General features: G+C 45.8%; 1 protein-coding gene across 1 annotated transcript in view; it reads left to right on the forward strand.

Moving 5' to 3' along the window:
- The window catches only part of GC (GC vitamin D binding protein), a 41,364-nt gene extending 18,784 nt beyond the window's left edge, over nt 1–22,580 (forward strand). The window contains 7 exon segments of the mRNA XM_038758780.1: nt 1,256–1,385; nt 2,162–2,364; nt 9,108–9,240; nt 10,966–11,063; nt 12,550–12,682; nt 17,902–17,955; nt 22,414–22,580. Coding sequence (XP_038614708.1) covers nt 1,256–1,385; nt 2,162–2,364; nt 9,108–9,240; nt 10,966–11,063; nt 12,550–12,682; nt 17,902–17,955 — 751 coding nt within the window. The 3' untranslated portion in view covers nt 22,414–22,580.
- The last annotated feature ends 221 nt before the right edge of the window (nt 22,581–22,801 follow it).

Genomic DNA, 22,801 nt, shown 5'->3' on the forward strand with positions numbered 1-22,801 from the left:
TCAATTTTGTTTTAGTGATATTTGTTAAGAGCTTACTATGTGCCAGGCAATGTACTAAGTGCTAACTGTGGACAGAGTCCTGCCTGTAAGCTCACTGTTGGCGGGAATGTGTCTACCAACTCTGTTATATTGTTGTAGTGTATTCTCCCAAGCGCTTAGCCCAGTGTTCTGCACACAGTAAACGCTCAATAAATATAATTGATTGATTGAAAGGCACAGACCCTCCTTGATGGGAAAATCCTCCACCCGCAAATCCTTTCAGAATAACCCACGGAATAGCAGCAGTATTAACCAGACATGATATTTCATCTGAGGGCTAGTCAAACTCATGGTTTGTTTTTTAGATTCATTCATTCATTCATTTGATCGTATTTATTGAGCACTTACTGTGTGCAGAACACTGTACTAAGGGCTTGGGAAGTACAAGTCGGCAACACATAGAGATGGTCCCTACCCAACAGCGGGCTCACAGTCTAGAAGGATGACAAATACCTCCAACTTAGTGTGGCAGGCAAGCTAGGGCCATACGAGAACACTGGAGTCCTCTCAACTTTAAGATCGCTGTGGGCAGAGAATGTGTCTTTTTATTGTTAATAATAATAATAAAGATATTTGTTAAAAGCTTACCATGTACCAGGGGCTGTACTAAGCGCTGGAGTGGATACAAGCAAATCAGATTGGACATAGTCCCTGTCCCATGTGGGGCTCACAGTTTCAATCCCCATTTCACAGCTGAGGCACGGAGAAGTGAAGTGACTTGTCCGAGGTCACACAGCAGACAGATGGTGGAGTTGGGATTAGAACTCAGGTCCTTCTGACACCCAGGCCCATCTTCTAGTCATGCTGCTTCTGTTTCTCTTTGTTCTATTGTATTCTCGCAAGTGCTTACTACAGTGCTCATCTGTAAAATGAGGATTAAGACTGTGAGTCCCATGTGGGACAGGGACAGTGTCCAACCTGATTGCCTTGAAACTAGCCCAGCACTTAGAACAAATACAAACAAATACAAAACAAAGGGACCAGGAAAAATCAGAACTACTCAGAGAGGCTGGGGCAGTTGTGGGGTTCGGGTGGCTTCTGAGGCGTCCATCCTCGGGCCGACAGATAAGGAGTCCTACTCAGTCCTACCCAACAGTCCCCCACCCCCCTCACTGATCCTCCAAAACAGACTGCCGGAAGATACAGCATCGTGGTAAGGTCACACAAGAAAGAGAGTTTTGGAGACTGATCTGACGCATTTCCACTGTCATTCTAGATCGATCATCGAAATTGCTCAGAAAGTCCCATCAGCCGACTTTAAGGATGTGGAGATCCTGACTGAAGATGGCATTCAGATGCTCTCTAATTGCTGTGATTCAGACGCGGAGGACTGCATGTCCAAGGAGGTAGGACACAATGTTGGTGGGCTCTGCAGCCCACCCGATTTTCCTCTCTCTCTCTTTCTTTCTCTCTCTCTCTCCTCTCTTTCTCTCTCACTTTCTCTCTCTTTCTCTCTCTCACTTTATCTTTCTTTCCCTCTCTTTCTCTCACTCTCACACTTTTTCTCTCTCACTTTCTCTCTTTACATTCATTCATTCATTCATTCAATCATATTTATTGAGCACTTACTGTGTGCAGAGCACTGTACTAAGCGCTTGGGATATAGGGACGGTCCCTACCCAACAACGGGCTCACAGTCTAGATTTCTCTCACTTTCTTTTTTTCCCTCTCTCATTCTCTCTCACTTTATTTCTCCCTTCCTCTAATTATTTCTCTCTATTTCTCTCTTCCTCTCACTCTCTCTTTTCTCTCTTTCTCTCATTTTCTCTTTCTTTCTCTCACTCTATCTCTCTTTTTTCTTTCTCTCTTTCTCTCTCTCTCTCTTACTTTTTAAAGCACTTACTATGTGCACTGCATTAACCACTGGGGTAGATACAAGCTGATCAGATTGGATGCAGTCCCTGTCCCCCATTGATTGATTAACAATATCATCAGAAAAAAAAATCCAGAAGAGAGAAAGAGATGCCCCCGGCAGGGCACAGTTAGGTTTCATCTCATAGATTAGAAGATGCCAGGGGACAAATGATTGGTGGGAAAAGACATGGGTGGCAATGCCGAGGCTTCACTGAGAAGCAACCGGAGATGTGTCAAAGGGGAGTCTCACTGCCACTTTCCTTCCTAGTTACCAGAATACGTGGTGAAAACCTGCGATCGATTATCCACAAAAGATTCACGAATCAAGGGCTGTTGTCAAGAAAATACACCCATGGACATCTTCCTGTGCATTTTTTCCACGCCTCCGGCCAAGCCTCCCAAAATGGCAGACCTGCCCCGCCCCACCAACGAAGACATGTGCAGCACGGAAAACCCCAGCGCTCTGGATAAGTAAGTTCATCTTGTCCTCCTTTGAAGGACCTGGGTTCTAATCATGCTCCGCCACTTGTCTGCTGTGTGACCTTGGGCCAATCACCTCACTTCTCTGGATCTCAATTCCCTCTCTGATAAAATGAGGATGAAAACTGGGAGTCCCAGGTGGGTCATGGATTGGATCCAACCTGATTAATAATAATAATAATGATGGTATTTGTTAAGCGCTTATTATGTGCAAAGCACTGTTCTAAGCGCTGGGGGGATACAAGGTGATCAGGTTGTCCCACGTGGGGCTCACAATCTTAATCCCCATTTTACAGATGAGGGAACTCAGGCACAGTGAGGTTAAGTGACTTGCCCAAAGTCATACAGCCGGTAAGTGGCGGAGCCGGGATTAGAACCCATGACCTCTGACTCCCAAGCCCGTGCTCTTTCCTCTGAGCCACGCTGCTTCTCTGATTAGCTTGTATCTGTCCCAGCCCTTAGTACAGTGCCTGACAGGCAGTAGGCGCTTAGCAAATACCAAAGAGAGAGAGAGAGAGAGAGAGAGAGAGAGAGAGAGAGAGAGAGAGAGAGAGAGAGAGAGAAGCAGTGTGGCTCAGTGGAAAGAGCACGGGGTTTGGAGTCAGAGGTCATGGGTTCATATCCTGCTCCACCAATTGTCAGCTGTGTGACTTTGGGCAAATCACTTAACTTCTCTGTGCCTGTTACCTCATCTGTAAAATGGGGATTAAGACTGCGAGCCCCATGTGGGACCACCTGATCACCTTGTATCCTCTCCAGCACTTAGAACGGTGCTTTGCACATAGTAAGCACTTAATAAATGCCATTATTATATATATGTATATATATAAATATAGCCACTGAACATAGGCCTGTTTTCATCAGTGCGGGATGAAGGGGCTACTAGGGCTTTCTGGGAAGCAGCATGGTCTAGTGGTTAGAGCACTGGCCTGGGAGACAAGAGGATCTGTATTCTAATCCTGGCTCCGCCACTTGTCTACTGTGTAATCTTGGGCAAGTCACTCCACTTCTCTGTGCCTCAGTTACCTCATCTGTAAAATGGGGATGAAGACTGTGAGAACCCCATGCGGGGCAGAGCCTGTGTCCAACCCAATTTGCTTGTATCTAGCCCAGCGCTTAGAACAGCGCTTGACACATAGTAAGCGCTTAACAAATACCATCATCATTATTATTAGTGTCAACCAACAAAAGCAATTTCACGGTTTATTAAAAAATGGTAAGACTTTGCCCCACCCTTGGCCTCATAACATTTATGCGTGTATCTATACATGATACATTATAAATTGTTTATTAATATTAATGTCTGTCTCCCCCTCTAGACCATAAACTCGTTGTGAGCAGGGAACATGTCTACCAACTCTGTTGTGTTGTACTCTCTCAAGTGCTTAGAACACTGCTCTGCACACAGTGGCGTTTAATCAATACACTTGTGTGGTTGTTGGATTGATGTTAAACAATTCATTCATTCATTCATTCATTCAATCGCATTTATTGAGCGCTTACTGTGTGCAGAGCACTGGACTAAGCGCTTGAGAAGTCCAAGTTGGCAACATCTAGAGACAGGTCCCTACCCAATAGCAGGCTCACAGTCTAGAAGGGGGAGAAAGACAACAAAACAAAACATATTAACAAAATAAAATAAATAGAATAAATATGTACAAGTAAAATAAATAAATAAATAAATAGAGTAATAAATATGCACAAACATATATAATAATAATAATAATAATAATAATAATGGCATTTATTAAGCGCTTACTATGTGCAAATCACTGTTCTAAGCGCTGGGGAGGTTACAAGGTGATCAGGTTGTCCCATGTGGGGCTCACAGTCTTAATCTCCATTTTACAGATGAGGGAACTGAGGCCCAGAGAAGTTAAGTGACTTGCCCAAAGTCACACAGCTGACAACTGGTGGAGCCGGGATTTGAACCCATGACCTCCGACTCCAAAACCCTTGCTCTTTACAGGTTCATTCATTCATTCAATCATATTTATTGAGCACTTACTGTGTGCAGAGCACTGTACTAAACGTTTGGAAAAGTATAATTCGGCAACAGAGACAGTCCCTATCCAACAACGGGCTCACAGTCTAGAAGGGGGAGACAGATAACAAAACAGAACACATAAAAATAATAATAATAATGATGGTATTTGTTAAGCGCTTACAATGTGCCAAGCACTGCTCTAAGCGCTGGGGGACTACAAGGTGATCAGGTTGTCCCACGTGGGGCTCAAAGTCTCAATCCCCATTTTACAGATGAGGTAACTGAGGCCCAGAAAAGTGAAGTGACTTGCCCAAAGTCACACAGCGGACAACTGGCGGAGCCGGGATTTGAACCCATGTCCTCGGGCTCCTTCCACGGAGCCACGCTGCTTCTCCGTAGACGGGTGTCAATACCATCAAAATAGATAAATAGAATTATAGGCCTATACACATCATTAACAAAATATGTACAAATGTGCACAAGTGCTGTGGGGAGGGGAAGGGGGCAGAGGGAGGGGAAGCCCGTATTAATGGCTTCTCTGGGCCTCAGTTCCCTCATCTGTAAAATGGGGATTAAGACTGTGAGCCCCACATGGGACAACCTGATCACCTTGTAACTTCCCCAGCGCTTAGAACAGTGCTCTGCACATAGTAAGCGCTTAATAAACGCCATTAAAAAAAAATGGCACTTTAAACAAGCTTTCTCTGGAAATAAGTCCAGTGCTCTGCACACAGTATACAGGATGCCTCACTTGGATGTCGGTTGATTTTTTTTCCCTGGGTTGGAGAAGGGGCTGATGGAAGTCTCATGCCATCTGAGGAGAGGGGAGTGAAGCGATGTGTTTGGGGGTGGATAATGGAGGATTCGGTCGACGACTCACAAGAACCCCAGTGATCAAGTCCTTCGTGGGCTGGAGAAACACACTCAGTCCTCCTAGAACATGACAGCTGGGCTCTTGCGGACCTTCCGTGTTGAGGAAAATGCGCTAGCGCGAACACGCTCACCGTAACAGATCATCATCATCATCAATCGTATTTATTGAGCGCTTACTATGTGCACAGCACTGTACTAAGCGCTTGGGAAGTACAAATTGGCAACATATAGAGACAGTCCCTACCCAACAGTGGGCTCACAGTCTAAAATGGGGAGACAGAGAACAAAACCAAACATACTAACAAAATAAAATAAATAGAATAGGTATGTACAAGTAGAATAAATAAATAGAGTAATAAATATGTACAAACATATATACATATATACAGGTGCTGTGGGGAAGCGAAGGAGGTAAGATGGGGGGGATGGAGAGGGGGACGAGGGGGAGAGGAAGGAAGGGGCTGAGTGTGGGAAGGCCTTCCGGAGGAGGTGAGCTCTCAGCAGGGCCTTGAAGGGAGGAAGAGAGCTAGCTTGGCGGATGGGCAGAGGGAGGGCATTCCAAGGGCCTGTGTCCAGCCGCTTCCCCCAACATGGCATCCCGTTCGATCCGGGCGGACGCGTGGGGTCGGAAGAACGTTCCCCACTTCCCTCACCCCCTTCCAACTGAAGCGTGTGTTCTGGAAGAACTGAGCTGACTCTAGTTGTTTCTGTTGCTATTTCCCATTCCCGTAATTTCAGGATCAGTCAATCGTATTTATTGAGCTCTTACTGTGTGCAGAGCGCTGTACTAAGCGCTTGGGAAGTACGAGCAGGATGATCATATGCTCTCCCCAGACCATATGTCATCTTTCAGGAGTGTGGGAATAACTGGTTGAGAATCTTAACCTTTAAATGTTTTTTTCAGACTTCCTTCCTGCTGTTACCTTCTCCCTACCCCCACCACCTGTATATATGTATATATGTTTGTACATATTTATTACTCTATTTATTTATTGATTTATTTTACTTGTACATATCTATTCTATTTATTTTATTTTGTTAGTATGTTTGGTTTTGTTCTCTGTCTCCCTCTTTTAGACTGTGAGCCCACTGTTGGGTAGGGACTGTCTCTATATGTTGCCAACTTGTACTTCCCAAGCACTTAGCACAGTGCTCTGCACACAGTAAGCGCTCAATAAATACGACTGATTGATTGATTGACCACCTGACACAATTTTTTTCTGTGGGAGCCTTCAAAGCCCAGGACCTTGATCGATATCCGTAACACTGATCTATTGCCCGTCAAGACTGTTTCCTCTAGACTGCAAGCTAGTCTCTAGACTATAAGCTCGTGTGGGCAGGGAATGTCACCGTTTATTGTTGTGTTGTACTTTCCCAAGCGTGTAGTACAGTACAGAGAAGCAGTGCGGCTCAGTGGAAAGAGCCTGGGCTTTGGAGTCAGACAATCCCGGCTCCACCAATTGTCAGCTGTGTGATTTAGGGCAAGTCACTTCACTTCTCTGTGCCTCAATTCCCTCATCTGTAAAATGGAGATTAAGACTGCAAGCCCCCTGTGGGACAACTTGATCACCTTGTAAGCTCCCCAGCGCTTAGAACAGTGCCTTGCACATAGTAAGCACTCAGTAAATGCCATCATTTTTATTATTATTACCTGCACACAGTAAGCCCTCCGTAAGTACAAATGAGTGAATGCATGAATGAATGTCAGGTAGTAAGCTCCTTGAGGACAAAGATCGTGATTCCTAACTAATAATAATTATGGTACTTGTTAAACGCTATGTGCCAAGCACCGTCCTAAGCGCTGGGGAAGGTACAAGCTAATCAGGTTGGACGCAGTCCCCATCCCACATGGGGCTCACACTCCTAATCCCCATTTTACAGATGAGGCAACTGAGGCTCAGAGAAGTGAAATGGCGTACCCAAGGCCACATGGCAGACAAGTAGCAGAACTTGGATTAGAAACCCAGGTCTTTCTGACTTCCAGGCTTGTGTTCTATCCACTAGGACCACGCTGACCATCTGATGTTTGTCTCCTCTTATCCAGGGAAAGTGGCCGTGACGGTAATAGTAGATTATCTGAGGCTCACCACCAGTCGGGCTTCAGAGGACAGTGGCCTTGAAGAGTTACAGAATATGCTTGACCCTGACAAGGAGGACATTGTTGTAGACCTGGACACTTACTACGCAATAACGAAACAGTGGATTTGTTAACCCACTGGTCCTGGGCACGTCCACAGGCTAGCAGCAGGCTGAAAACTCAAACTTCAGAGTAAAGACGTGAATAGAAATGGAAAGTCTGCTATAAACCCTGCACGACGCTGACATCGTATTTCTCAGGGAAAAGCCCCTGCTTGTAGGCCCCGTGAAAACATTTCTGACTGAAATTTGTTGGGGTCTCTACCTGGATGGTGGAATTATAACAGTAGAAACAACGTGGCCTTGTGGATAGAGCACGGGCCTGCATTCTGATCCAGACTCTGCCGCTTAATAATAATAATAATAATAATTGTGGTATTGCATTTACTATGTGCCAGGCACTGTACTAAGTACATTGGGTTAGATAAAGTTCCCTGTCCCTCAAAGGGCTCACAGTCTAAATCCTTATTTTACAGATGAGGTAACTGAGGCACAGAGAAGTGAAGAGACTTCCCTAAGGTCACATAACAGATGAGTGGTGGAGGCAGGATTAGAACCCAGGTCCTTTTGACTCCCAAGGCCCATGCTCTAGTCACTAGGCAACCACTTGTCTGCTGTGTGACCTTGGACAGGTTACTTCACAAGCTTTTACTCCCCCCTTCCCCCTCGTCCCCCTCTCCATCCCCCCATCTTACCTCCTTCCCTTCCCCACAGCACCTGTGTATATGTATATGTTTGTATCATTTGATTTTGTTAGTATGTTTGGTTTTGTTCTCTGTCTCCCCTTTAAGACTGTGAGCCCACTGTTGGGTAGGGACTGTCTCTATATGTTGCCAACTTGTACTTCCCAAGCGCTTAGTACAGTGCTCTGCACACAGTAAGCGCTCAATAAATACGATTGATTGATTGATTGATTGATCTCCTCTAAGAGGCCTTCGCTGGCTAAACCCTCCTTTCCTCTTCTGCGTCACCTGACTTGCTCCCTTTATTCACCCCCCTCCCAACCCCATGGCACTTATGTCCACATCTGTAATTTATTTATTTATATAAATGTCTGTCTCCCTCTCTAATACTACTACTACTACTAATAGTGGCATTTATTAAGCGCTTACTATGTGCAAAACACTGCTCTAAGCACTAGAGAGGTTACAAGGTGATCAGGTTGCCCCATGTGGGACCCACAGTCTTCATCCCCATTTTACAGATGAGGGAACTGAGACACGGAGAAGTGAAGTGATTTGCCCAAAGTCACACAGCTGACAAGTGGCGGAGCTGGGATTTGAACCCCTGACCTCTGACTCCAAAGCCCGGGCTCTTTCCACTTTGCCACGCTGCTTCTCTAAAAGTAAACAATTAGAAATCATTCCTCCAGGGCATTAAAGTACTTAAAGGCATTGGAGTCAGAGGTCATGGGTTCAAATCCCGGCTCCGCCAATTGTCAGCTGTGTGACTTTGGGCAAGTCACTTAACTTCTCTGTGCCTCAGTTACCTCATCTGTAAAATGGGGATGAAGACTGTGAGCCCCCCGTGGGACAACCTGATCACCTTGTAACCTCCCCAGCGCTTAGAACAGTGCTTTGCACATAGTAAGCGCTTAATAAATGCCATCATTATTATTATTATTATTATTACTTCAAAATATTTTTTTTTTCCTGATTCCGTGCTAATAGAATTCATGCGTGGGTGTACCCATATGTGTATGTTTCAGCCCAGCTCTCTTTTTCGCCCTTCCTTCCAGGTACATCTTTGAAATAGGTCAGAGGTATGCTCACGTTCCCGTGGTATTCCTGAGCAAAATCCTGGATGGGATTTTGAAAGCTGTCAGTGGCTGCTGTAGTGGCGAAGACCCACACACGTGCCTGAATGTCATGGTATGTTATGCTCACCTCCTCCAGGAGGCCTTCCCAGACTGAGCCCCTTCCTTCCTCTCCCCCTCGTCCCCCTCTCCATCCCCCCATCTTACCTCCCTCCCTTCCCCACAGCACCTGTATATATGTATATATGTTTGTACATATTTTTTTACTCTATTTATTTATTTAATTTATTTGTACATATCTATTCTATTTATTTTATTTTGTTAGTATGTTTGGTTTTGTTCTCTGTCTCCCTCTTTTAGACTGTGAGCCCACTGTTGGGTAGGGACTGTCTCTATGTGTTGCCAATTTGTACTTCCCAAGCGCTTAGTCCAGTGCTCTGCGCATAGTAAGCGCTCAATAAATACGATTGATGATGATGATGATGACGGTAAGAACAGCAGCAGCACAGAGAAGCAGCGTGGCTTAATGGTTAGAGCCCGGGCCTGCGCGTCAGGAGGACCTGGGTTCTAATCCCGGCTCGGCCACTTGTCCGTTGTGTGACCTTGGCCAAGTCACTTCACTTCTCAGCGCCTGTGACCTCATCTGTAAAATGGGGATTAAGACTGTGAGTCCCATGTGGGACGTGGACTGTGTCCAATCGTATCAGCTTCTATCTACCTCAGCGCTTAGTGCAGCGCTTGGCACATTCATTCATTCAGTCGTATTTATTGAGCACTTCCTGTGTGCAGAGCGCTGTACTAAGTGCTTGGGAAGTACAAGCGCTCAACAAATACCATAAAAAAACATCGTCTCATCATCATCATCATCAATCGTATTTATTGAGCGCTTACTGTGTGCAGAGCACTGTACTAAGCGCTTGGGAAGTACAAATTGGCAACATATAGAGACAGTCCCTACCCAACAGTGGGCTCACAGTCTAAAAGTCTCAGTTTCCTTCAAACTCTGTCAGAAGGACCGTCCGTCCTCACGCTCCCACATACGTTCCCTTGGCAGTCAGAGCTAAAGTGGGAATCTGTGGCAGAGGCCCTGCCCTCGTGGGAATCGGTCAGTCAATCAATCGATCGTATTTATATGTATTTGGACAGATTTATTACTCTATTTATTTTACTTGGACATATTGACTATTCTATCTGCTTCATTTTGTTAATATGTTTTGTTGTCTGTCTCCCCCTTCTAGACTGTGAGCCCGCTGTCGGGTAGGGACCGTCTCTATATGTTGCCAACTTGGACTTAGTCCAGTGCTCTGCACACAGTAAGCGCTCAATAAATACGATTGAATGAATGAATGAATGAATGAATGAATTTATTGAATGCTTACTCCCCCCTGCGCACATCCACCAAGCTAGCTCTCTTCCTCCCTTCAAGGCCCTACTGAGAGCTCACCTCCTCCAGGAGGCCTTCCCACACTGAGCCCCCTCCTTCCCCCTCCTCATCCCCCCATGTCTTACCTCCTTCCCCTCCCCACAGTACCTGCATATATGTTTGTACAGATTTATTACTCTATTTTATTTATACGTATTTATTTTATTTTATTTTGTTAATATGTTTTGTTTTGTTCTCTGTCTCCCCCTTCTAGACTGTGAGCCCGCTGTTGGGTAGGGACCGTCCCTAGATGTTGTCAACTTGGACTTCCCAAGCGCTTAGTCCAGTGCTCTGCACCCAGTAAGCGCTCAATAGATACGATTGAATTGAATGAATGAAAGAATGAATCAATAAGCGATTGGGTGATTTCGATCTGACAATATAACAGATGTGATTGTCACTCCCGATGTGTTACAGAGGTCCCAGATGAAGCAGGAGATGGCTGTCTACTTAGCCAAGGAGAAGGAACTGTGTGGAGGTTATTCCGAGCTCACGTTTACCGAGTACAAGAAAGGGTAAGTGTCCATAAAATCATTTCATCGACCGTATTTATCAAATGCAGCATGGCGTAGTGGACGCAGAACGGGCTTGGGAGTTGGAAGGTCATGGGTTCTAATCCCAGCTCCACCACTTCACTGCTGTGTGACCTTGGGCAAGTCACATCTCTAGATGTTGCCGACTTGTACTTCCCAAGCGCTTAGTACGGTGCTCTGCACACAGTAAGCGCTCAATAAATATGATTGAATGAACTTAACTTCTCTGGGCCTCAGTTCCTGCATCTGCAAAATGGGGATTTAGATTGTGAGCCCCAAGTGGGACGGGACTGTGTCCAACCCGATTTTCTTGTATCCATCCTAGCGCTTAGAACAGTACCTGGCACATAACAAGCCAGAGGGGCAGCGTGGCTCAGTGGAAAGAGCCTGGGCTTGGGAGTCAGAGGTCATGGATTCGAATCCCGGCTCTGCCACGTGTCAGCTGTATGACTTTGAGAAAGCCACTTCACTTCTCTGTGCCTCTGTTACCTCATCTGTAAAATGGGGACGAAGACTGTGAGCCCCCTGTTGGACAACCTCATCACCTTGTAACCTCCCCAGTGCTTAGAACAGTGCTTTGCACATAGTAAGCGCCTAATAAATGCTATCATTATTAGTATTATTATGGGCTTGGGAGTCAGAGGTCATGGGTTTGAATTCCGGCTCTGCCACTTGTCAGCTGTATGACTTTGGTCAAGCCACTTAACTTCTCTGTGCCTCAGTTACCTTATCTGTAAAATGGGGACGAAGACTGTGAGCCCCACGCGGGACAACCTGATCACCTTGTACCCCCCCCCCCCAGCGCCTAGAACAGTGCTTTGCACATAGTAAGCGCTTAACAAATACCATCGTTATTAAGTGCTCAACAAATACCACATTTATTATTATTATTATTATGCAGAAATCCGGGATTTATTTATCAATCAATCATACTTATTGAGCGCTTCCTATGGGCAGAGCGCTGTACTAAGCGCTTGGGAGAGTACAGTACACCAGAATTAGCGGACATATTTCCTGCCCATAACAAGCTTATATTTTAACATCTCTCTCCTCCTCTAGATAATAATAATAATGATGGCATTTATTAAGCACTTACTATGTGCAAAGCACTATTCTAAGTGCTGGGGAGGTTACAAGGTGATCAGGCTGTCTCACGAGGGGCTCACAGTCTTCATCCCCATTTTACAGATGAGGTCACTGAGGCCCAGAGAAATTAAGTGACTTGCTCAAAGCCACCCAGCTGACAATCGGAGTAGCTGGGAATTGAACCCATGACCTCTGACTCCAAAGCCCGGGCTCTTTCCACTGAGCCACGCTGCTTCTCATAGATGGTAAGCTCACCGTTGGCAGAGAAGGTGCCTACCAAACGCTGTCGTAGTGTACTCTCCCAAGCGTTTAGTACAGTGTTCTGCACCCAGCAAGCGCTCAATAAATACCATTGGTTTATTGAATTGTGTCTCCCTCGCAGGCTGACAGGGAAGTTCAGTCAGCAGAAGCCAGACGCTTCGCCCGAGACCATCAAGGAACTGGTGGAGCAGAGGGCAACTTTCGCCTCCACCTGCTGCATTTCCAACGCCCCTCCGCGCTACTGTAGCACCCAGGTAATAATAATAATAACAATGATGGCGTTTATTAAGCGCTTTCTATGTGCAAAGCACTGTTCTAAGCGCTGGGGCGGTTACAAGGTGAGCAGGCTGTCCCACGGGGGGCTCGCAGTCTTCATCCCCATTTTACAGATGAGGTAGCTGAGGCCCAGAGAAGTTAAGTGGCCCTTCCCCACAGCACCTGTATATATGTATATATGGTTGTACATATTTATTACTCTATTTATTTATTTATTTATTTCACTTGTACATTTCTATCCTATTTATTTTATTTTGTTGGTATGTTTGGTTCTGTTCTCTGTCTCCCCCTTTTAGACTGTGAGCCCACTGTTGGGTAGGGACTGTCTCTATGTGTTGCCAATTTGTACTTCCCAAGCGCTTAGTACAGTGCTCTGCACATAGTAAGCGCTCAATAAATACGATTGATTGATTGATTGATTGATTAAGTGCCCTGCCCAAAGTCACACAGCTGACAATTGGTGGAGTTGGGATTAGAACCCATGACCTCTGACTCCAAAGCCCGGGCTCTTTCCACTGCTTCTAGCGCTTCGCCCACTTTTTTGCGAGGGTCCGCGCCCTCCAGGAGGGCTCTGTGTGGGTGGGCTTGAGATCGAACCATCGATCCTTTCCTCCCACCTAGGGTTTGGTGTTTATGGTTTTGTTAAGCGCTTACTATGTGCCATGCCCTGTACTAAGCGCTGGGGTAGTTACAAGTTAATCAGGTTGAACACAGTCCCTGTCCCACTTAGGACTCATGGTCTTTATCCCCATTGTACAGGTGAAGTAACTGAGGTACAGAGAAGTGAAGTGACTTGTCCGAGGTCACACAGCAGACAAGTGGTGGAGCAGGAATTAGGATGCTTTTAGACTGTGAGCCCACTGTTGGGTAGGGACTGTCTCTATATGTTGCCAATTTGTACTTCCCAAGCGCTTAGTACAGTGCTCTGCACATAGTAAGCGCTCAATAAATACGATTGATGATGATGATGATGCTTACTCCCAAGCCTGTGCTCTTTCTTAGACCCGCAAAAATCAAGGTTCCTATTTCCATTTGCTGGGTGTGAAAGCCAGGCAGAACCCCTACTTACATTTTATAATAATAATAATAAAATAATAATAATAATAATAATAATAGCGTTGGTTAAGCGCTTAGCGCTGTGGGGGATACAAGGTGATCAGGTTGTCCCACATGGGGCTCACAATCGTCATCCCCATTTTACAAATGAGGTCACTGAGGCTCAGAGAAGTGAAGTGACTTGTCCGAGGTCACACAGCAGACAAGTGGTGGAGCAGGAATTAGGATGCTTACTCCCAGGCCTGTGCTCTTTCTTAGACCCGCAAAAATCAAGGTTCCTATTTCCATTTGCTGGGTGTGAACGCCAGGCAGAACCCCTACTTACATTTTATAATAATAATAATAATAATAATAATAATAATGACGTTGGTTAAGCGCTTAGCGCTGTGGGGGATACAAGGTGATCAGGTTGCCCCACATGGGGCTCACAGTCTTCATCCCCATTTTACAAATGAGGTCACTGAGGCTCAGAGAAGTGAAGTGACTTGTCCGAGGTCACACAGCTGACAAGTGGTGGAGCAGGAATTAGGATGCTTACTCCCAGGCCTGTGCTCTTTCTTAGACCCGCAAAAATCAAGGTTCCTATTTCCGTTTGCTGGGTGTGAACGCCAGGTAGAACCCCTACTTACATTTTATAATAATAATAATAATAATTATAATAATAATAATAGTAATAATAATAATAATAGCATTGGTTAAGCGCTTAGCGCTGTGGGGGATACAAGGTGATCAGGTTGCCTCACATGGGGCTCACAGTCTCCATCCCCATTTAACAAATGAGGTCACTGAGGCTCAGAGAAGTGAAGTGACTTGTCCGAGATCACACAGCAGACAAGTGGTGGAGCAGGAATTAGGATGTTTACTCCCAGGCCTGTACTCTTTCTTAGACCCGCAAAAATCAAGGTTCCTATTTCCATTTGCTGGGTGTGAACGCCAGGCAGAACCCCTACTTACATTTTATAATAATAATAATAATAATAATAATAATGATGTTGGTTAAGCGCTTAGCGCTGTGGGGGATACAAGGTGATCAGGTTGTCCCACATGGGGCTCACAGTCTTCATCCCCATTTTACAAATGAGGTCACTGAGGCTCAGAGAAATGAAGTGACTTGTCCGAGGTCACACAGCTGACAAGTGGTGGAGCAGGAATTAGGATGCTTACTCCCAGGCCTGTGCTCTTTCTTAGACCCGCAAAAATCAAGGTTCCTATTTCCATTTGCTGGGTGTGAACGCCAGGCAGAACCCCTACTTACATTTTACAATAATAATAATAATAATAATAATAATGACGTTGGTTAAGCGCTTAGCGCTGTGGGGGATACAAGGTGATCAGGTTGCCCCACATGGGGCTCACAATCTTCATCCCCATTTTACAAATCAGGTCACTGAGGCTCAGAGAAGTGAAGTGACTTGTCCGAGGTCACACAGCAGACAAGTGGTGGAGCAGGAATTGGGATGCTTACTCCCAGGCCTGTGCTCTTTCTTAGACCCGCAAAAATCAAGGTTCCTATTTCCATTTGCTGGGTGTGAACGCCAGGCAGAACCCCTACTTACATTTTATAATAATAATAATAATAATAATAATAATAATAATAATAATAATAATGACGTTGGTTAAGCGCTTAGCGCTGTGGGGGATACAAGGTGATCAGGTTGTCCCACATGGGGCTCACAATCTTCATCCCCATTTTACAAATCAGGTCACTGAGGCTCAGAGAAGTGAAGTGACTTGTCCAAGGTCACACAGCAGACAAGTGGTGGAGCAGGAATTAGGATGCTTACTCCCAGGCCTGTGCTCTTTCTTAGACCCGCAAAAATCAAGGTTCCTATTTCCATTTGCTGGGTGTGAACGCCAGGCAGAACCCCTACTTACATTTTATAATAATAATAATAATAATAATAATAATAATAATAATAATAATAATAATAATAATGACGTTGGTTAAGTGCTTAGCGCTGTGGGGGATACAAGGTGATCAGGTTGCCCCACATGGGGCTCACAGTCTTCATCCCCATTTTACAAATGAGGTCACTGAGGCTCAGAGAAATGAAGTGACTTGCCCAAGATCACACACCAGACACGTGGCGGAGTCGGGATTAGAACCCATGACCTCTGACTCCCAAGCCCAGGCTCTTTCCACAGAGCCATGCTGTGATCAGGTTGTCCCACGGGGGTTTATTGAGCGCTTATTGTGTGCAGAGCACTGTACTAAGCACTTGGGAAGTCCAAATTGGCAACGTATAGAGACGGTCCCTACCCAACAACAGGCTTACAGTCTAGAAGGGGGAGACAGACAACAAAACAAAACATGTGGACGGGTGTCAAGTTGTCAGAACAAACAGAATTAAAGCAAAATGCACAGAGAAGCAGCGTGGCTCAGTGGAAAGAGCCCGGGCTTTGGAGTCAGAGGTCATGGGTTCAAATCCCTGCTCTGCCGATAGCCAGGTGTGACTTTGGGCAAGTCACTTCACTTCTCTGGGCCTCAGTTCCCTCATCTGTAAAATGGGGATTAAGACTGTGAGCCCCCTGTGGGGCAACCTGATCACCTTGTAACCTCTCCAGCGCTTAGAACAGTGCTTTGCATGTAGTAAGCGCTTAATAAATGCTACCATTAAAATAAATAGAATAGTAAATATGTACAGGTAAAATAAATAAATCTGTCCAAACATATATACAGGTGCTGTGGGGAGGGGAAGGAGGTAGGGCGGGGGGCATGGGGAGGAGGAGAGGAAAAAGGGGGCTCAGTCTGGGAAGGCCTCTTGGAGGAGGTGAGCTCTCAGTAGGGCTTTGAAGGGAGGAAGAGAGATCAGGCTCTCAACGGTGAGACGACCCTGAGAACCCAGGTTGTGGGTTCTAATCCTGGCTCCTCCACTTGTCTGCTGTGCGACCATGAGCAAATCACTTCACTTCTCTGGGCCTCAGTTACCTCATCTGTAAAATGGGGATTGAGGCCGTGAGCCCCACATGAGCCAGGGACTGTTTCCAGCCCGATCCACTTGTATCCACCTCAGCGTTTAATACAGTGCCTAGCACACAGCAAGTACTTAACAAATGCCACAGTTATTGTTATTATTGTTAGGTACAAGAATATTCATGGCTTTCGTGCCCAGCGGGGCAATATTAGATATTAGTTTTCATGGTTACAGACTGGATCGTGACTTATGATACCGTCGTTGGGTAGGGACTGTCTCTATATGTTGCCGACTTGTACTTCCCAAGCGCTTAGTACAGTGCTCTGCACACAGTAAGCGCTCAATAAATACGACTGAATGAATAATGATAATCAAGTCCATGATCAAGAGTAAGGTTGGGGGCATGAAGTCGCTATTCATGGTCCTTTTAATGTGAATGTGAAATTACACCCTGTAATTTATTTCCATCATCATCATCATCATCAATCGTATTTATTGAGCGCTTACTGTGTGCAGAGCATTGTACTAAGCGCTTGGGAAGTCCAAGATGGCAACATATAGAGACAGTCCCTACCCAACAGTGGGCTCACAGTCTAAAAGGGGGAGACAGAGAACAAAACCAAACATAACATCTGCCTCCCCCTCTAGACTGTAAGCTCGTTGTGGGCAGATAATTCATCTGTTTGTTGTTCTGTTGTACTCTCCCAAGTGCTTAGTACAGTGCTCTGCACACAGTAAGCGCTCAATAAATGCGACTGATGGACTGACTGACAGATTGCTTCCTATAAAACAGGATTTCATCAACATCATCATCATCAATCGTATTTATTGAGCACTTACTATGTGCAGAGCATTGTACTAAGCGCTTGGGAAGTACAAATTGGCAACATATAGAGACAGTCCCTACCCAACAGTGGGCTCACAGTCTAAAAGGGGGAGACAGAGAGCGAAACCAAACATACTAACAAAATAAAATAAATAGAATAGATATGTACAAGTAGAATAAATAAATAAATAGAGTAATAAATATGTACAAACATATATACATATATACAGGTGCTGTGGGGAAGGGAAGGAGGTAAGATGGGGGGGATGGGGAGGGGGGCGAGGGGGAGAGGAAGGAAGGGGCTCAGTCTGGGAAGGCCTCCTGGAGGAGGCCTTTCACCCCTGTGCTTAAATGCGGTGAGATTACCAATCTTAATGGGGATTTTTGACTTTATTTTCAGATTGAAACTGAGGTGGGCCACACATGTGAAAAGGAGACTTGCCTTCTGCTGTAGGTATGTTGCGTAGACTGGAAGTATCAGAAACGGGGGGCAGGCGTTAGGCACCCCATTAAATGTGCCCACCCCATTCTTCAGGAGTTCTCCTGGGGCATTTCTATACTCTCCACTGGCGCCTGAACCCTTCTCCCCATTAGTGCAGAAGCAGAGAAGCAGCATGGTGTAGTGAATAGAGCACACTTCTGGGAGTCAGAAGGACCTGGGTTCTAATCCCGGCTCTGCCGCATGTCTGCTGTGTGACCTTGGTCAAGTCACTTCATCCCCTCCATCCCCCCCTCCCCCCTCCTTCCCCCCCTTCTTACCTCCTTCCCTTCCCCACAGCACCTGTATATATGTATATATGTTTGTACATATTTATTACTCTATATTTATTTTACTTGTACATATCTATTCTATTTATTTCATTTTGTTAGTATGTTTGGTTTTGTTCTCTGTCTTCCCCTTTTAGACTGTAAGCCCACTGTTGGGTAGGGACTGTCTCTATATGTTGCCAATTTGTGCTTCCCAAGAGCTTAGTACAGTGCTCTGCACATAGTAAGCGCTCAATAAATACGATTGATGATGATGATGACCACTTTTCTGGGCCTCAGTTCCCTCATCTGTAAAATGGGGATGAAGACTGTGAGCCCCCCATGGGACAACCTGATCACCTTGTAATAATAATAATAATAGTAATGGCATTTATTAAGCGCTTACTATGTGCAAAGCACTGTTCTAAGCGCTGGGGAGGTTACAAAGTGATCAGGTTGTCCCTCATGGGGCTCACAGTCTTCATTCCCATTTTACAGATGAGGGAACTGAGGCGCAGAGAAGTGAAGTGACTTGCCCAAAGTCACACAGCTGACAAGTGGCAGAGCCGGGATTTGAACCCATGACCTCTGACTCCAAAGCCCAGGCTTTTTCCACTGAGCCACGATGCTTCTCCATAACCTTGTAACCTTGTAACCTCCCCAGTGCTTAGAACTGTACTTTGCACATAGAAAGTGCTTAATAAAATGCCATTATTATTATTATTATTATTATTATTATTATTATCTTACAAAGGAGAAATGAGATTCTCTCATGCGGTGGAAGATGGGGCCCCATGTGGGACAGGGACTGTGTCCAACCCAATTATCTTGTATTCACCCCAGAGCTTAGTACACTGCCTGGCACATAGTAAGTGCTTAATAAATACCATTATTATTATTATTATTATTACTACCATGATGGTTCTGCATGGTCTTCATACCCTCCTCCTGATGAAACTAAGGAAAGGCTCAGGTCACATAAAAACCATGGGGAGTCTAGGAATTGGACACCACTCTGCTAGGGACATTCAGTCATATTTATTGAGCACTTACCGTGTGCAGTGCCCTGTATTAATTCATTCAACTGCATTTATTGAGCACTTACTGTGTGCAGAGCCCTGTATTAATTCATTCAACCGTATTTATTGAGCGCTTACTGTGTGCAGAGCACTGTACTAAGCACTTGGGAAGTACAAGTTGGCAACATATAGAGACGGTCCCTACCCAACAGCGGGCTCACAGTCGAGAAGGCCTTGGAAAGTACAATTCGGCAACAGAGACAATCCCTACTCAACAATGGACTCACAGTCTAGAAATACGCTGGGGCTCAGTTTCCCAAATTTCTCTTTCGAGCAAATTGATCCGTTCCTGGCACTACAATAATAATAATAATAATAATAATGGTATTTGCTAAGTGCTTACTATGTGTAAAGCACTGTTCTAAGCACTGGGGAGGCTACAAGGTGATCAGGTTGTCCCACAGCGGGCTCACAGTCAATCCCCATTTTACAGATGAGGGAACTGAGGCCCAGAGAAGTTAAGTGACTTGCCCAAAGTCACACAGCTGACAATTGGCAGACCCATGACCACTGACTCCAAAGCCCGTGCTCTTTCCACCGAGCCACGCTGCTTCTCTGAGTCGGCAGCCTCAGAACCTGAAGAACGTCCTCTGAAATGGGAATCTGTGCAATCCTTTGTGGTTTCCACACCCAGAGTGGGGCTCTAATTTGGACCAAGTCGGAGAGTGAGTTTGGTCACATTCATTCATTCAATCGTATTTATTGAGCGCTTACTGTGGGCAGAGCACTGTACTAAGCGCACGGTTCTGTCAGGTGACTGAACAGCTCAGTGAAAATAATCCCATATGTCAGTGTCCTGGGCAGAGCCGTGTAGAAAGAAAGGGTCATGATCTGAAGGATTTGGTGTTCTTGGAAGGATCCTGAAAGTATCCAGTTGAGATGAACTGGAGAGTGGAAATAAGAATTTTTTTTCCGGATTTCCTGTTTCTAGAGAAAACAGTAGACAGGGGATAAGGCTCATCAGGTAGCAAAAAGAGGATCAGACATGCCTAAAAGGAGATCTCGGCTGCCAGAGTTCTCTCCTGTCATATCTCCCCTTACATTATTGTGCTGTTTATGGAGTGCCTCCTTACTGCAAAACTGTCCAGTATATCCAGTAGACCCAGTTTGTGTATGCTTTCTGGAGCCAATCAATCAATCAATCAATCGTATTCATTGAGCGCTTACTATGTGCAGAGCACTGTACTAAGCGCTTGGGAAGTACAAATTGGCATCACATAGAGACAGTCCCTACCCAACAGTGGGCTCACAGTCTAAAAGGGGGAGACAGAGAACAGAACCAAACATACCAACAAAATAAAATAAGTAGGATAGAAATGTACAAGTAAAATAAATAAATAAATAAATAAATAAATAAATAAATAAATAAATAAATAGAGTAATAAATATGTACAACCATATATACATATATACAGGTGCTGTGGGGAAGGGAAGGAGGTAAGATGGGGGGATGGAGAGGGGGATGAGGGGGAGAGGAAAGAAGGGGCTCAGTCTGGGAAGGCCTCCTGGAGGAGCCAAGGAGGGTTGCGTGGTAATAATGATGGTATTTATTAAGCGCTTACTATGTGCCAAGCACCGTTCAAAGCACTGGGGGGATACAAGGTAATCAGGCTGTCCCACGTGGGGCTCACAATCTTAATCCCCATTTTACAGATGAGGTAACTGAGGCACAGAGAAGTTAAGTGACTCGCCCAAAGTCACACAGCTGACAAATGGCAGAGAGGGGATTAGAACCCATGACCTCTGACTCCCAAGCCCGTGATCTTTCCACTGAGAGCCACGTCGCTTCTTTCACATGTTTGCAAACACTCTATAACCATGGAATCACTTTTTTCCAGCATTCATTCATTCATTCAATCGTATTTATTGAGCGCTTACTGTGTGCAGAGCACTGTACTAACCGCTTGGGAAGTACAAGTCGGCAACATATAGAGACGGTCCCTACCCAACAGTGGGCTCACAGTCTAGAAGCAGCGTGGTTCAGTGGAAAGAGCCCGAGCTTTGGAGTCAGAGGTCATGAGTCCAAATCCCGGCTCCGCCAATGGTCAGCTGGGTGACTTTGGGCAAGTCACTTCACTTCTCTGTGCCTCAGTTACCTCATCTGGAAAATGGGGATTAAGACTGTGAGCCCCACGTGGGACAACCTGATCACCTTGTAACCTCCCCAGCGCTCAGAACAGTGCTTTGCACATAGTAAGCGCTTAATAAATGCCATCAATATTATTATTATTAGAAGCAGACAAATGGCATAGTCAGGATTAGAACCCAAGCCCTTCTGAGTCCCAGGCCTATGATCTACTCACTAGGCCACAGCGTGGCTCAGTGGAAAGAGCCCGGGCTTTGGAGTCAGAGGTCATGGGTTCTAATCCCGGCTCCAGCGCTTGTCAGCTGTGTGACCTTGGGCAAGTCACTTCCCTTCTCTGGGCCTCAGTTCCCTCATCTGTAAAATGGGGATGAAGACTGTGAGCCCCACGTGGGACAACCTGATCGCCTTGTACCTACCCCAGCGCTTAGAACAGTGCTTGGCACATAATAAGCGCTTAACAAATACCGACATTACTATTTCCTTCCATTGCTGACCCTCGGCACACAGCAGCCGGACATAGCAGCTCTCCATCCCCCCCATCTTACCTCCTTCCCTTCCCCACAGCACCTGTATATATGTATATATGTTTGTCCATATTTTTTACTCTATTTATATATTTATTTATTTTATTTGTACCTATCTATTCTATTTATTTTATTTTGTTAGTATGTTTGGTTTTGTTCTTTGTCTCCCCCTTTTAGACTGTGAGCCCACTGTTGGGTAGGGACTGTCTCTATATGTTGCCAATTTGTACTTCCCAAGCGCTTAGTACAGTGCTCTGCACATAGTAAGCGCTCAATAAATACGATTGATGATGATGACGATGATGATGACGAACCCCCCAGCCCTAGCCCCCTTGGACATTGCTGAGGGCACCCGTTCCCATAGACTTTGATCGGCCTCCGTGTTGGTTTTCAAAATTGCACTCTGAGCCCGTGAGCTGAGCAGGGCCTCGACCTCCCTTTCGGTCATGCTTCTCTGACCTCTCTCGCCCCGACAGACTTGGAGCCCGGGCAGAAAGCAGCTCCCGGCTGCAGGAGGCCACTGGATCCCACGCCGCGGCCCATCCGAGCCCACGCCGACAGCTTCGCGGAGGCCCTCCATCACTGCCGTCCGATGGAAAGCCAATAAATCATCTCCCCAGGGGAGCTCCACAGCGCGCTGCCACCCTCGTGGATTTCTGCCTCATTTCTTTACCGTCTCCACACGCACATCTGGGGCTGGAGGCGGGGAGTGGGGAGAGGGGAAGGGCAGGGCCCTCTGGCTCCCTTGTTCCTTTCAGGTTCGGAGAGTTTCCTCTTGAAGCATCAGTTCCTTGCCCCATTCCAGCCTGAGTTCTGGCTGGGGTCCTGTGCGGTAGGATCGGGTGCAGAATGGGCTGGTGGGGG

Source organism: Tachyglossus aculeatus, chromosome 17, assembly GCF_015852505.1.
Source record: "Tachyglossus aculeatus isolate mTacAcu1 chromosome 17, mTacAcu1.pri, whole genome shotgun sequence".
Lineage (NCBI taxonomy): Eukaryota > Metazoa > Chordata > Mammalia > Monotremata > Tachyglossidae > Tachyglossus > Tachyglossus aculeatus.